We start from the raw sequence: 16,535 nt of genomic DNA, 5'->3' as shown, positions 1-16,535 counted from the left end.
CAATAAAATGTTCTTTATAAGAGGTATTGTCAGGCTATGAGAACACAGATCAACATATTCTAGTGATCCGCAACAATGCTCTTTTTGAGGTATGCAGTTATGTTTTTGATGCAGGGACCAGAGCTGCTGATATGAGAGTCCATGGCGAGTAGGGGCAACTTGCCCTTGGAGTCATAACCAGATTAAGATAGAGCAAATATGCTTTTATGTATTTTATGTATTTATATACTTATTCCCACCCAGAAAAATTCTTGTGGATGCCCATGGCTACTGAGACTATTTGTGAATATTGGAGCAATGCAGGTTTCCTTTTTTCAAGATATCCAAACATTCTGGACACTGGCTTGCATTCTGTGCAGCACAGCATGCACTGCCCTGAAACACTGCCGATGATGGTGTGGAACAGCCCTGTTCCTTTGCAATTTAAAATTGTGCAAATGCAGTTGTGCAGCATGACATACATTGGAAATAATGGGTGTCATGTTGTGCAAATACACTTGTGCAATTTTTAAGTCACAACAGAACAGGGCTGTTCTACATAAAACATCTCCACTATGGGTGGTGTTTTAGACACATGCAGTGGCGCAGGTGGTGCTGAACCACCTGCACTGAATGTGAGCTACTGTTTCTGCACTCACTGTGTGTCACTGTGAGGAGGAGAGCTGGTCTTGTGGTAGCAAGCATGACTTGTCCCCTTGGCTAAGCAGGATCCACCCTGGTTGCATATGAATGGGAGACTACATGTGTGAGCTAAGATATTCCCCTTAAGGCATGGAGCCGCTCTGGGAAGAACATATAGGTTCCAAGTTTCCTCCCTGGCATCTCCATGATAGGGCTGAGAGAGATTCCTGCCTGCATTCTTGAAGATGCCACAGCCAGTCTGTGTAGATAATACTGAGCTAGATAGACCAATGGTATGATTCAGTATAGGACATCTTCCTATGTCGGCATGCATTTGTACTTCAAACACATCCTGGTGTGCCAGGACTGAATGTGCCGACTCAGTTCTCCACTTTTCTCCTTGCTTCCTTGATCCTGTAGCTAGGCTTGAACTGGCAACCTGGGGGTATGGATTCAATCTGTGTCACCAACCAGCTCTGGCCATAAGAGAGGCCTTCAAGGAGATCAGCCTCTCTAGCCAAAGAAGTCTTAGGATAGGCTAGGATAGGATAGGATAGGATAGGATAGGATAGGGCAAGTCATGTGGTCCTGCTAGGGCCCCTGTAAAAGCTTCTGGATCAGGCTAGTTTTTGGATCTGAGCAACTAGGATGCATTGTTCCTTGCTGGCTACAGATTGCTCTTGCTTTATTTCCTTGTATGTGGGAAAGGAGAATTTAGCCAAAGCTGCTAAAAAGAATTTCTTGGAAATTACCATCTTAGTGAAGTGTGTTGTGTAGGTATGACACAACACACAGAGGTTTTAACTGTGTCATTCTAGAATAGTGCTGAGCCAAAAGAATGCCACCGGCTTGTTTCATCTGCCTTTGTTTTTTTCATTGTTCCTCTCAGTTTTTAAATGTTCCCGCACTGTGTCAAGCTGCTCCCAAGCTCCTTATGCCTGAAGGAGCTTCCCAACCTTGAGGAGGAGGAGCTGTGCAGTCCCTGAGCTAGAACCAAAGGATTATAGTCAGGAAAGCTCACCAGCCACGAGAAGAGGAGGCTGTGTAGATTCTATGAGCAAACCAAAAAGGGTGAAACTTGGAGATGCTTTTTGTCCCCGGAAACCCATGAAAACTCAGCTCAGCCCTGATACTAGGTCTCTCTGTAATCTTTTCAGAACCTGATGAACTGGTTCAGTATTTAGTATTCTGAATTTCAGCCAAATAGGGCAAGAGGTAATTATGCAGCCAGCAAAAAGTCTAATTCATCCCACCATTGCCTCTGACTGTACCAGCCCTGTGGTTCAGATTCTTATTCAGCTGAGTGGATTTAAGGCAGCCCTCTAATTGGAGACCTAGTCAAGTTAAAACCTTGATAAGTGTAGTCAAATGCCTCAATCACTGGGCCTACAAACTTCAGTTCTTTTGATTTAATATATATGTTTCCCAAGCCCAAACATACACATTCAGGTACACATTTGAAACTAATATTTTATCTAATATAGGTTTACATGTTTTTCAAACTAGGGGACTTGTGTAGCCGTAGGGTATACGATGCATCTGTAAAGATCAGGGTCTATTATAAAGTTGAGGCAGCAGTTAAATTGGTAAAGGAGGGAAGTGCAGTGTTCATGGGTTTCAGAATTAAAAGACCCCCCCTTCTTCCCCCCCCCCTTAGGATCTATGTTGGCTTTTCTTGCTTTAAAGGAACAGCCAGCAGCATGCCCTGCTGAAGCTGGGCAGCCCTGGGACCTGCCTGCTTTAATCTTGCAGAGAGAAGAGAATTGGCTAATGAAGGCTTCACATTAATTCCGACATCTAATAGCAATTCAGCAGAAAAAACCACCTCACAGGGGAGGGGAGAACTTTTTAAAGTGACACTGATGTAATTATCATCCATGACTCTGGCTCTGAACAGCGTCCTCCTGCCTGTACATTGCAGGGGGAAGAGCACTGCCTGTGCTTTTACACCTCTTTCCCCCTCCTGCTGATATTGGGAGAACGGTGTGGAATAATTGAAATGCAGTACTACAAAGCAGCCCTGCAGATTCCCCACCATCACCTGCAGCCTTGATGATGGGGGAAATGCTTCCTGTAGATGTCTTTGTTAACACTCGAGAATGAGGTTTTGTCTGAAAACTGAAGAAATGGCTTTAGAAGAATTGGTGCTGAGATTGTATGCGGTTTCTCAACACACTGGTAGGAGGAGCTGCTGGTCTTAAATTATGTTGTTATATTTGGCACTTGGTGGTTTTATAGGATTGTTTTTTAATCCATTTGTAATTGGAATGATTGTTTAATTGCTTATGTCTGTGATTTTGGAAAAGAAAATTATTTGGTTTATGCTATGACTAATTAGTACTAGACCTTATTGTGCTTCTTATACAGCAGGATTTGTTAGTGGAAATGAATGAAGGTTGGTTAATAAGAGTACAGTAAAAATGAGCATTTGTTCCTAGATGGTTCCTGTTTCACAGGTACAGATCAGATATGCCGTTTTCTTCTGAGGCTCCTTTCTAAAAATGCAACGGTGAAATTACTTGATTGACAGGTGTGCTACAAGGCTGCCTCCAGGCTGGTCTTTGAGAAGGAACATTTGAATCTGCTAGCAAATAATGGGCTAGGCAGGAGTTATTGTCTGAATCAAAAACAAACTCATAATTTTTTAAAAAATTATTATAGTTTTTATTAAATGCTTTGATTACGCATGTAACTGTTGATGAATGATTTTTATATGTTGTATTGAAGTACTGGGGAATTTATTGAACATTCATTATAAAATAGCTGACACTGAAATATGGATGTACTACAACATACGTGGTCTCTTCAGTTCTTAAACTGTATCTACTTGAAATGGGAGAAAAAATGTATAGTAGGAGTTTTCCTTTGCTGTATGTGTTCATCTGTCACAGATATGAAATGTCATATATATTCCTTCCCTATATGAAAACTCGTGGGCTGGTCAACAAAATTTGCTAGTTATTTTTCTTCGTTCAGCCCAAACCCAAATATGCTGATTAGGAAACAAGCTCCATTTTATTTAAAAGGGACCTACTGACCAGGATTAAGAGAAATAATACTTTAGTATATTCATATAGGGTTTTTTTTAAGTATTCAAAGCACTTGCTAAAATAATGTCTAAGTAATCCTTACAAAAACCCTGTAAAATAGGCAAGTATTATATGATCTGTGTTAGGAAGGAGGGTGAGAGATGGTTTGCTTGCCCAAGATAACCTGGTGATTTCATGGCTGAGCTGAGATTTGAACCATCAACATTTTAGTTCATGTTTCCAACCACTTTACTATACTAGATGGCTTTTCAAGGACAGATGACAAAAGGGACTTCCTGCACTCCTGGTGCATTGAATGTTTGCACTGTAACATTGCCTAGTTTTGCCCTTATCTCTAGGTTTTGTTTCAAGGAATATACTTATTATTATTATTACATTTTATATCCCGCTCTTCCTCCAAGGAGCCCAGAGCAGTGTACTACATACTTAAGTTTCTCCACACAACAACCCTGTGAAATAGGTTAGGCTGAGAGAGAAGTGACTGGCCCAGAGTCACCCAGCAAGTATCATGGCTGAATGGGGATTTGAACTCGGGTCTCCCCGGTCCTAGTCCAGCACTCTAACCACTACACCACGCTGGCTCTTCCAGTGTCTGCTTCCAGTAGCAAGGGAAGCAGAATCATCATTCAAAAAGGTTAAATGCCATATAAATTTCCTGTACTAACATCTCTCTTTCCTTTCTGTGAGACTCAAGCATCGGCTCTGTATTGCCTGTAGACACTTCACATATTGAATTGTGCATCCATCCCCAGAAGCTTTTATATAAATGCCCTGAACATGAGGGCATAAAAACACATTCCCTTTTGCCATTCTCTGCTATGGGTATTACTATATTTCCACCAGAGTTACAAACTGTCCTTTTTCTTTTGATACCTTCAGTGATTAAGATGATGGTGTTGGAACTACAGGTGTTGGAACTGCAGTGATTAAATATTTTAAAGTCTCACTTCAGATAGACCAGCAACTGATAATCTACAATATTTGTGAAGAAAAGTGTATTCTTTGTAGGTTGGTGAGTATATGTTGGGAGTGGGGGAAGGAGGTGGTTGTGTAACACAGATGGGTTTGAAATACAGCCACCTATAACAACATACTTGCTAAGAGGCTTCTGGTTTATTTAGAAATGTTGAAAACTCAGGTGGAGCAGCTAAAGCACTGAGTTTTTTGTGCACAGGAGTTGGATTTGAACAGTAAACTACATTGGTGGCTTGCAGTGCAGTTATGATTTTCTGTTAATGTTTTGATCATTATATGTTAAAACTACTTTCATGTAGCCTTTTGTATAATATGTGACATCTTTTAAAGTTAAAAACTCTCTGCTTCCATTCCCCCCCCGCCAGAGTTCCTTGAAAAAGACATACAAAGTAGGCACTTGTACTTCTAACCTAGGAATGTGAATATCACAATATGACTAGTTACAAGGACACAGTCAAGGTCAAACAGTTCTGGGTTTTGCTTCACAAAAACCTGCTATATTGATTTTGTGAAAACAACAACAAATATTTATATACTGCTTTTCAACAAAAGTTCCCAAAGTGGTTTAGAGAGAGAGAGAGAGAGAGAGAGAGAAATAAATAAATAAATAAATAAATAAATAAATGGATCCCTGACTAGAAAAAGAAACATAAGGTAGACACCAGCAACAAGCATTGGAGATACTGTGCTGGGGTGGGTAGGGACAGTTACTCTCCCCCCTGCTAAATAAAGATAATTGCCATGTTAAAAAGGTGCCTCTTTACCCTAGTTGTAACAGGGGTATCCATAAAATACCCCTGTAAAAGTCAGTGTGTAGAAATGAAAATGCCCTGATTATGTTCAAAGTACAGATACCCTAATTGAAATGGAGTCATAAGAAGACCAATTCATATCATTGTGTTCTTATTTTGTCTACAAACTTTATGCATGCTCCATTTTATTATATTTAGAAAAAGAATTTTCTTTTATGGATATCCTAAAATGTCATTTATCAAAAGATAATGACTGATATCCAGAGCTAGGCACCATGGAAGCATCAGGAAGACATCTCTGTGCTATCTTTTCAGTGTTGTGCTTCCTTTAGCTTGCCTAAACATGACACATAGAACATGCAACAGAAGGGGGATCAAATGACTTGCGCTGCCTTCCGAAGTGCCCTGTGTCACAAGTATCACCCTGAGGGCTGTGAAGCAAGACATCACGTACATGCCAGGAAGTCATGTCTGTGCTGCGGGAAGCTTCCTGACCATTGTGCCCACATGCACAGTGGGAGCAGTGGGGAAGAGATTTTCAACAATTTGCACTGCTTCCAGTACCTTGTGTCACCAAAATACGTTCCTGTGAGCTGTGCAGCTCTTGGGGACATATTTTGTGTGACACAGAACACTTCTGGAAGCATCGCAGATAATCAAAAATGGCCCCCTCTCTTCTGTGCACACAGCAGTAAGGGTAGGGAAGCTTCTCGCAGTTCAGACATGTCTTCTTGACATGTTTTGTGGTGCCTTGCTCTGTCTGTCTGTGAAGTTTGCAATGTAAAGACTGAAATCTTAAATGCCTATTCTTGGAATTAAGCCTGCTTGATTCCTGTTGAAGCCAGTGTAATCCAGGGATGTGCAAATGGTTCAAATTCGAACCGGTTCAGTTCAGTGGTTCAAATTCGAACTGAATCAGCCATCGGGTTCGAGCTGCAGGTTCGAATTTAAACCAGACGGGGGGGGTTGATTCGAACCGGTTCGAACCTACAAAAGTGGGTGGAGTGGTAGCTGGCACCCATGAGTACCTACCACCCAACCCCCAAAGCAATCGGACACTCGTATGATTTTTAAAAATGCATTTTTGAAATTTATTTTTATCTTTTTCTCATAGGGTATAATGGGACTCGAACCTAGCTTTTCTCATAGGGTATAATGGGACTCGAACTGGGGTACAGTAGAATACCTCAGAAACAACAAAACCCTGTACCCCATGGGTTAGCAACCCATGGGGGTGGTTGGCACCCTCTGTGCACTACACCACCACTCGCTCTTGGCCACACCGGCACCCCCCAAGTGCAGTTATGGGGCTGCAATTCACCAATAATCGGAGGAGTGTCCAATTGCCTTGGGGTTTTGTGGGTGATAGGCACCCCTGGGTACCTACCACCCAACCCACTTTTGTGCCCCTAGGTGCTCCACAATAGGGGATAATGGGCTGGTTCGAGTCCCATTATACCCTATGAGAAAAACAATTCAAAATATTTCAAATATTCATAAAATATCGTAGGAGTGACCGATTGCTTCGGGGTTTGGGTGGTAGTTGGCACCCATGGGTGCTACACAATAGGGAATAATGGGCTGATTCAAGTCCCATTATACCTAATGAGAAAAAAATAAAAATAAAATTCAAAAATTCATTAAAAGTTGTACGAGTGTCCGATTGTTTTGGGGGTTGGGTGCCAGCTACCCATGGATGCCAGCTACCACCCCACCCACTTTTGGGGGTTCTAAACTGTTCAAAATGGTTCAAATTCTAACCGAACCTCCCCCTCCCGGTTCAAACCTGGTTCGAATTCGAACCGAACTGGGCGAACTGGTTTTGTGCACATCCCTAATGTAATCTAGAGGACAGAGTACTGGAGGAAGGAGAAGCCTGCTCAAATTTCCATATAGCCTTAAAGTTAACTAGGTGGCTTTGGGCCAGTCACTTGTTCCATTTAATCTGCCTCACAGAGTAGTTGAGAGAATAGGGTGGAATGAAAAGTCATGTGTGCTGCCCTCCCTAGAAGAAAGGCTGAATAAAAATGTAAATAGATATTTGTGATCAGAATTTCAGTTTATGAAGGTAATATATTTCTTCTGGTTATTCTTGTTCCTTTTCTCATAGGACAATGGCTTCATTTGCTCACTTCTCTCAATTTAACTGTTCCAGGTTATTACTCACTTGTGTTCCAATGCTGTGGAATTGGAAGAGGTGAGGAGGTGGTGTTAATGAACTAAGGTTTGAAGACCCGTTCAAAAGCACAAACTGAAGTTTGAACACTGGTTCGAAGCCAAACCGGTTTGGCGGGTTGAGTGTGGCGTGGGGTGATAGCAGCAAGTGGCACCATTTAAAGTGATGAAAGCAGGTCCTTACCTGCTCCACTGCAACTTCCTGCAGCAGCATCATACACCCATCAGCCCACGCACAGTGGTGGCACACTCCCAATCAGCCCGTGCATGGTGGCGTTGCCAGCGATCACATGGCCTCCACACATCACATGGCCTCCACACATCAGTGATCACATGGTCATTTGCGTGGTCAGCAACACCATACTGATCATGCAAATGGCCACCATGCATTTGCAATGGCCATGTGCATACCTGAGCTGTTGTGCACAGCCAGATGAGTGCAATGCCACAGCAGGAAGCTGCGTGGAGCAGGTAAGGACCTGCTGCCATCACTTTCAGTGGTGCCATTTGCTGCCCCAACCCCTCCGCACCACACTCGACCCACTGAAGCAGTTTTGTTTCAAACCAGTGCATGCACGGAGGTTCATGTATATCCCTAGTGTAAATTGGCTTGGATTCAATGTGTTTTGCAGGATCAAAGTCACTCAGAACAGAGTTAAGAACATCCCATGTAGAACATGTAGTTAAGAACATGTCTGTGGTTGGATCTTGGTAATTGGAAATCTAATATGGGAAACCTTCAATTTAAGACTGCCCACGTTAAGATGAATGTTACTTAAGACATTTAATTGCCCCCTTGTTTCAACTTTACAACATGACGTGGAAGGGTCCACTAGATGGTCTCTGATGTGGGAGTGAAGGAGGAGGGAACAGTAGTAGGTTAGACTCATGTTGTTAGTGAGACTGTCCTGGTGGCAGCTACTGCTGCATCTGAGGCTGTGGTGTGATTGGTTGACTCCCTTATCAAAGAGATTTCCCCTGCCACTAACACTCCTCCTCCAGGCTCAGCTCCTGCGCTATGATGGAGATAGAGAGACAGCCCAGCCTACATGCTGTTTCCTGCCTGCTCTCTTTCATGCCCCATCTAACTGTTGCCCAGGAGGAGGTGATCTATCCGGTTGCCTCCCTTTCTCCCATGAAAAAGTGAGAAAAAGAGAGTGGGTGGCAAGGGTGAGCAACTTTTAATTCTCCACCATCAATGTATCTGCAGCAGGGTTGCTCATCTGTGATTAACACACCACTAGCTTTGACAGCCGCAGGAAAAAAATAAGGTATCTGTCCTTGGTTCTTGAACCAAATCTCCATTTATAATATAGTTTCCCATGTGGAAATGGGTTCCAAGTCAAGGCATTTTGATTTCAGGAATGAATTGTGTTGTAAGTCTGAGAACTTCCAGCAGTATTGCCTCCATTTCAAAATAGTTACATAAGATGTGGCATATCGTAAAACTTGAAAAATTGAAACCATCTGTTAGACTGAGAGAAAATAGATTAAAAGGGGGTCATTTTTCCTTGATTTAGGTGCCTTAGTTCAGTTTTAGATTCTATACCAAGGATTGAGTGACTTGGAACTATATTTTAAGTGATGTGACAGGTATGTTTTTTTATTAGTTACATACTACTATCAGTGGTTCATTTTTTGTTGTTTAAACTTGAAGATCTGAGCCAATTTTGGAAGGGCGGTATAAAAATTGAATAAATAAATAAAATAAATATATAAAATCGTTTTTTGTTGTTTAAACTTGAAGACCAATTTTCTTCTAGTATGTCTTTTCCCCACCTCCCCACCCCCAACTTTATTGAATGTAATATGATACAAGTGGGGGCACAGTTGCCCATGACAACACTTGATTATATGATAATAAGCCAACCAAGAAACAAGGAAAACACAAGCCATTCGGAAGCCAGTGCCAGAAAACCAACCAGTAAGAGGAAAACTGGCCAAAATGGCTCTCAAAAAGTTTAAAATTAAAATGGGGTTGTTTTGTTCTAAACTTGAAGCCCTTTATTTAAAGGGTGTTTTGTTCTGAGCTTGAGACACTTGAAACAGCCCATTTCGAGTCTAAATTGGCCATCAAAACGTTTTGCACATCCCTAGTCAAGTGGGTACGTATTGAGAGGAGGTCATCTAATTGAATGCCCCATCCCAAAATATCATCTGAGTACAAAACACAGAATACCTCAAGCAGAGCCTAGAACAGGAGGACCTAATGGCTATAATGGCCACTGCGCATGTACGGCAGCTTCCAAAATGGCTGCTGCAAGCACGAAGAGGCCCAAACAGGCTGAAAACCTCAAGAACTAGGCCGTTTTGAGACCAGGGGGAGGCTGGTGGGGGGGGAGGGGGAACACCAGAGATAAGCTGCTGTGTGAGAATGTTGGAGCTATTTGTACAGTCTCCTCCAAGCCTTGAGGTTTATTGCAATCCTTTAAAGGCAATGATATATGGATGTGGACAATGCAACATGCAGTTGAGTTGAGTGTGTCATTATTAAATAACTTTAATTATTAAAAGCAGTGTTAAAATAGATAGATGATGTACAAAGGAATTGAATCACTAACTGGACCTCTCCTAATATGAAGGGGAGAACTAGCTTTCCCTCATGTCTTTACTTTTATTAACTTTCTTAGTAATGATCAAACCTATCCAAAGTAATTAGCTGGCAAATAAAGGTATCATGCACACCAGGAAGCTTTTTCTGCATCAGGCTCCTACTCAAGAAGAGGCAAGCCACTTTAAAAACTCAATAAAGCTTGTCTCTTCTGGAGGGGTAGCTGTTTTAGTGAACTTCTATTTTGAGCTGACTCTTAAAAGTCTGATGACCAGAAATGAGTAGAATTTCCTTCCCCCACTCTGTTCTCTCCTTCATATATCCACACAGGCAGTTGAATATTCACTATCATGTCTGCTGTAGGGACAGAGCAAATCATTGTGAAATGTGATTTTACTAAATATATGAAATCCCTGTAGCTCCTGACCTTGAGTAGCCAAATACAATTGAAAGTTACTTCGGCTTCCCCTTGGGATTTGTAAGTAGGATAGGTAACTTGAGTAAAAAACCAATTTCTTTAATCTGTGTAGACACAATGTCTGCTTCTCACATAATCTGGGCTCCCATCTATTTTTAGACACCTTCCTATGAAAAGCTATTTATGCTTCTGTTTGCTTGCTTTCCTTTGAGGAAATGGTTTCTATATCCTTCTTTTTTTGTCCAAGGATTCTTTGCTTTAATCAAGTTGAAACAAATTCAAGTTTCCAAACTGCTACTTATTTGAAAATGTCTAGCTGTTACGAGGGGTACATAGCTAGTGTACTTTCTTTTTTTGTTTATAACTTTATTAGTGAATGACCTTGTTTGCAAATTTCTTAGAGTTATATGTTGGGGATATTTCGCACTAGTTCACATAGTCAACACAGGTTGCAATGTAGGTGAACCAATAAGCTCATACGTGCTCACCTCTCCATTTTTCTGCAAAGGGTACTGGATTGTTGAACCACAATTTGGATAATGTCCAAACTGGGAATCTTTAGTTTTTAAGCAATTCCACTAAACCATGATATCAAATCATGGTTTGATCCTGGTTTGTTTAGATTACTTACATCACATTTCCCTGGTTTGGAAATTACGGGAAATGGTGCTTCAGCAAACCACTATGCTTTGTATTTAGCTGGGTGCCAGAAAGGATGAAGAAAGAGGAGAGAGATTGATGTGGTTTGTCTGAACTGGGCCTTTTATTAGTTACCTTGACTGAAGCACACAATCCTGATTGATCTGAGTGCACTAATTGTGTGCCATGAAGTATAGGATGAAAAACTGTAGAAAAGCAATAGTCTTGTGTTTGTGTTTTTTTTGTGTGTGTTGTTTGTTTAATGCTTTTTCTGCTTTTCTGGAGCTGAGAGATTTTGCAGGACACTTATATGGAAATACTTCTCTTCAAAATGCTAGAGAGTAAAAACTCCAATCTGTAAAAACATATAGCACATTTTGTTATTTATGTAAAACGTTTTAATTCAACATACCCAAAGCTGAAAGCAGGTTACAAAATTAATCAATTGAAATCTCATATATAAAACAAACGACATTCCCTGGATACCCAAGCCCATCAAAGAAAAAGCTAGCCAAAAAAGATACAACATTTTTCTGAGAAGAAGTGAAGTAGTAGAATTTCACAGCATTCAGTTTTGTGCCAGATGATATATTAAAATGGCGGTGTAAAATCTAACCTGAGCTGTTTTCTCACCTAGGGGGGAAAAAAAGCCAAAAATAACTGATAAGAATACTGTTTTGCATTTTGACAGACTTTATGGGATTTTTAGCTTTGGAAATTTAAGGAAAAAATACTGTTCTGAAAACCACTTAGTTTTTCAGAAGCCGTATGAAAATAATAATGCATTTGTTCATATGAGACTTTAAAGGCACAATGTCATGGGGGTTACTTTTGAAAAATGCAATTTCACAGAAGGATCTTTGTGCCTGTATCATTGTGGCAAATGCTCTGGAAAATGTGTAGCCTCAAGTGTGTGTGTGTGTGTGTGTGTGTGTGTGTGTGTGTGTATTTGAAAAGAATCTTTAATAATTTCCTTAGTTATTAAATCACCAACAGAATGGATATTCTTGTCATGTTTGTGTGTTTTTTGTGTTAAGTACAGTCGTATGATGCTTTTATTTCGTTACTTTTATCTGAAACAAACCTTTTATAACTCCACCCCACCCAGTAAAACATTCATATCGAGGAAAGGCCTTCTGTGGTGAGATGGATTTTAAAAATTGAAATTTAGAGGTTTTTCTGTTTCTTGTACAACTATGTTTTACTGTGACTACATAGGCATGGATGCTATAGCTCTATCCTAAACCTTTTTTTTTTTTTTAAACTCAGAAGTGAATTTGGATGTGTTAAATGTTATATACCCCCAAGGAGGTGTGCTTAGGACTGCAGCCTTGCAATACAATTTTATGCATGTTTATTCAGAAGCAAGTCCTGTTGCATTCAGTAATGCTTATTCCTAAGTAAGTATGCACAGGGTAGCAATCGTAATTTCCTGTACTACTGCCCTTTAGTTCTGTGCTAAGGACCTTATGCTGGAGGGAACTGATAGTCAGGGTAGAGTACCTGGATAAATACAAATATATTTCACTGACTTAATGCAGGGCACCATGCTATGGATCATTAGGAAAGAGACTGAGAATATTGTAATGTTCTTATACCCAGTGCAGACACACTCGGAATACTATGTACAATTCTGATAACCAGAGCTCAAAGAGGATATTGTAGAGCTAGAAAAAGTGCAGAAAGGGGCAGTCAAAATATTCAGGACCTGGAGTATCTACCCCATGAGAAAAGGTTATAGAATTTGGGGCTTTTTAATTTAGGAAAAAAGGCAACGATGGACGGCATGATAGTGATTTATAAAATTATACAAGCTGTAATTATGCAAGCTGTGGAGAAAGTAGGTAGGAGCATGCACTTCACACAGTGCATAATTTCTGGAATTTGCTGCCTAGCAATCTAGTGACACATTGCTGCTAGCAATCTAGTGACACATTGATGGTCACTAGATTAGATGGCTCAAAAAGAGTATTAGACAAATTCATGGTGGATGAGTCTATCAATGACTACTAGTCAAAATGACTGCATGCTACCTTCGGGTTCAAAGGCAGTATACTGTGGAGCAGGAAAGGGTTATTGCCTTCATCTCTTGCTTGTGGGATTCCTTGAGGCATCTGGTTGGCCACTGTGGGGAAACAGGATACTGGACTAAATGGAGCTTTGGTCTGATCCACAGGACTACTCATATATTCTATGGTGGGGTGGCGGTCCTGAGGTTCTCCAGCTGTTGGACTATGACCCGCATCATCCACATGTTCATATACAGGGAATGTACATGAAGTTATCCACAGGGTTCCATTCTCTGTTATCCACAGGGTTCTGTTCCCCACTACAACTACGGATAATGGACTGGCGGATGAGTCATTGCATCAATGGGACTTTGGGGTTAGGTTCCGGGGAGGGGGCTAAAAAACACCAGCTAAAAAACTTGAGAAATAATAAATTGCTGTGCTGTGCTTTGTGGGTTTATAGATGTCCAGCAATGCCCCCCGCCAAAAAGGACCAATTCTGCCTTTTGGGGGGCAAAAAATCATGATAATTCCTTTTTTGCAAATGAGCCACAAAATGGCTCCTGTCCTCAAATGCAAATGAAACCACAGATATGTGAAATTTAACCACTGTAACCAACATGAGTCTCCCCCCACCCTTGTATTCTGAGGTCAGGTGTCAAGTACCCGACTGTGGATACTGGATAGCAAGGTTTGCCTGTACATGTTTGTTGTGCAGTGGTGTGTATCTACTAGTTCTAGTCATAACGTGTATCTGGCAGATGAAAAATAATCAATACTTACAGATGTTTGGTGTGAAACCAATTGTCTGAAAAATTAACCTATTTCTGGAATTTTATGCATGTAAAAACTAATTGTAGCCTGCATGACCAAACAGATTCACTGAGGGCAGAATTAATATTCCATGTTTTTCCGAAGAAAATGTAACAGATGATGAAGCATTAGGTATGCCACGTTTATTTTAACTCCACTGATGGCTTACTTGCTTTTCCAGTATAACAGTTCGCAACATGAGTCATATTCACTGTCATCTTTTTAACAACCTTTTAAATATTTTCACATTGTCAACAGGGTCCTTCTTTCCTCAGTGGTGGTCAAGATTTCTAGCCTGTCTGGTTTGCTTTCTGTGCTGTTATCAAAGTTCTCTGCAGAACATTCTTTCTAGTTGATCACTATTATTGTATCCAGAACTGAATGGAATACAGGAGAGGCTCATTAATCATGGACTTGGTATCCACGGTTTTGCATATCCATGTTTGGGTAATTGACACCCAGCCTGCGAATACACAGGGGAAAATGGGGGGAGAGGGTTATCCTTGTATATCTACAGCTCAGGGTTAGCTGTAAATGACCTCGGAGTTAATTTCCAGCCACCATTTTGAGATCGGGAACCTCAAAATGTCTCCTTTTGCCAACCCCCCTTGCTGTTTTTGGCCAATTTTTTAATACTGGGGGGAGGGGTCACTGCTGGGCTACTGGGGATCCATGATGCACGGTAGGCCACTTTCCCCCCACCCACATTTCTTGGGCCTTTAACCTGCATTTTTTGGACTTTTTATGCCCACCGGGAACGTAACCCCCTGATTTGCATTGCCCCAGTGACTCTGTATTCACAGTTTCCATATCCATAGTAATAATAGAGAACAGAACCCTCTCGAATGAACTGGATGTATTTAATGGGCCACATATACATTTCTGAATTTCTTGCTAGTATTCCCACGAGTACGGAGGTTCTCCTGTACACTGAACAGGCTCTTAGGCCCGATTGTCTTCTCTAATTCCTGACATGTAAAACAGCCACAAAGTTAATTATGTTGAATTATTATTCCTCCAGATGATAAGAGCTGGTTTTTACTACTTATATTGCTGAGGAACTGTAGCAGTGTGTTCCTAATACGGTATATAGTCCCAATGTGCATCACCTTACACTTGCCAACATTGAACCTCATTTGCCACTTTGTTGCCCACTCACCCAGTTTGGAGAGATCCTTTTGGAGCTCCTCACAATGTTTTGTATTTCACTACCCGAAAGAGTTTGGTATTATCTGCAAATTTGGCGACCTTGCTGCTTACCCCTGCTTCTAGATCATTTCTGAAAAAATTAAAAAGCACTGGTCCCAGTACAGATCCCTGGGGGACCCCACTTCTTACTTCCCTCCATTGTGAAAACTCTCCATTTATCCCTACTCTCTGTTCCCTGCCTTTCAACCAGTTAGCAATTCACCCATGTACTTGTCCCTTTATTCCATTATTATTTTTTTCATTTATATCCTGCTCTTCCTCCAAGGAGCCCAGAGCGGTGTACTACATACTTGAGTTTCTCTTTCACAACAGCCCTGTGAAGTAGGTTAGGCTGAGAGAGAAGTGACTGGCCCGGAGTCACCCAGCTAGTTTTATGGCTGAATGGGGATTTGAACTCAGGTCTCCCCGGTCCTAGTCCAGCACTCTAACCACTACACCAGGAGTCTTTGATGAGGAACTTTGTCAAAAGCTTTTTGGAAGTCCAGGTATACTATGTCAACTGGTTCATCTTGATCTACACACTTGTTGATGCTCTCAAAGAACTCCAAAAGGTTTGTGAGGCAAGATTTACCTTTGCAGAAGCCATGCTGGTTCACTCCCAGCAGGGCCTGTTCTTCTGTGTGCTTTACAATTTTATCCTTGATTTGAAGGTAATCTGAGATAACTAACCTGATTTTCTTTGGTAATCTAATGCAACTTTTAGTGCTAGGTAGCTAATTTGACTATAATTAACTATAATTGACTATAATGAGTTCTATAAGCAGGCATGTCATTCTCACCTCTAAATGGTTGCCAGGAAAATTGGGGAGCTTTTGAATGTCCCTTAAATAGACTTCATTTGTATTATGATACCAACAATGGAAAGAACAAGTTGGATTTAGCATGGAAATATTAAACAGAGGGATGGTGGACCTTTTTATCAGGTAGTTCAGAAGAAAACCAGTGTTTTGGATCCCAGAAACTGTATAGAAGAGAAATAGCTGCCAGCATTGTTCTGCAGATACTTAGGGGTTTCAAGCAGTACTATAATACAGGGATCCTCAATGTTGGGCCCCCAGATGTTAGTGGACTTCAGCTCCCATAATCCCAAGCCCCAGTGGCCTTTGGTTGGGGATTATGGGAGTTGAAGTCCAATAACATCTGGGGGCCCAACGTTGAGGATCCCTGACAAGTAAGTTCTAGAGTGGTTCTCATGCTTTTGTTTGTTCTTATGCTTATGCACAACCTCCTTGTCATATTTGAATTTTTTTCACAGTGCTTTACTGAGAAGTCTAACAGCCATAAGCAGGATGACACCTTTGGATTCAACACATTGTTTGCAGA

The 16,535-nt window shown here is 41.1% G+C and overlaps 1 protein-coding gene across 14 annotated transcripts in view; it reads left to right on the top strand.

The window, feature by feature from the left end:
• MCF2L (MCF.2 cell line derived transforming sequence like) overlaps window positions 1-16,535 on the top strand; it is a 178,959-nt gene that overhangs the window by 31,018 nt on the left and 131,406 nt on the right. For 2 of the 14 annotated variants that reach the window (XM_053306941.1, XM_053306935.1), the window contains exon 1: window positions 2,488-2,799. The exons of 11 other annotated variants lie outside the window; for them this stretch is intronic. In XM_053306941.1, the coding sequence (XP_053162916.1) occupies window positions 2,721-2,799 (79 nt within the window). In that variant the 5' untranslated portion in view covers window positions 2,488-2,720. Of the gene's footprint in view, window positions 1-2,487; window positions 2,800-16,535 lie in introns of those variants that run through there. One more of the 14 variants, XM_053306945.1, reaches the window with a different exon arrangement.

This window comes from Hemicordylus capensis, chromosome 3, assembly GCF_027244095.1.
Source record: "Hemicordylus capensis ecotype Gifberg chromosome 3, rHemCap1.1.pri, whole genome shotgun sequence".
NCBI classification, from domain to species: Eukaryota; Metazoa; Chordata; class Lepidosauria; order Squamata; family Cordylidae; genus Hemicordylus; species Hemicordylus capensis.
The sequence above is the reverse complement of the archived record's forward strand: the minus strand, read 5'-3'. Positions and strand labels throughout refer to the sequence as shown.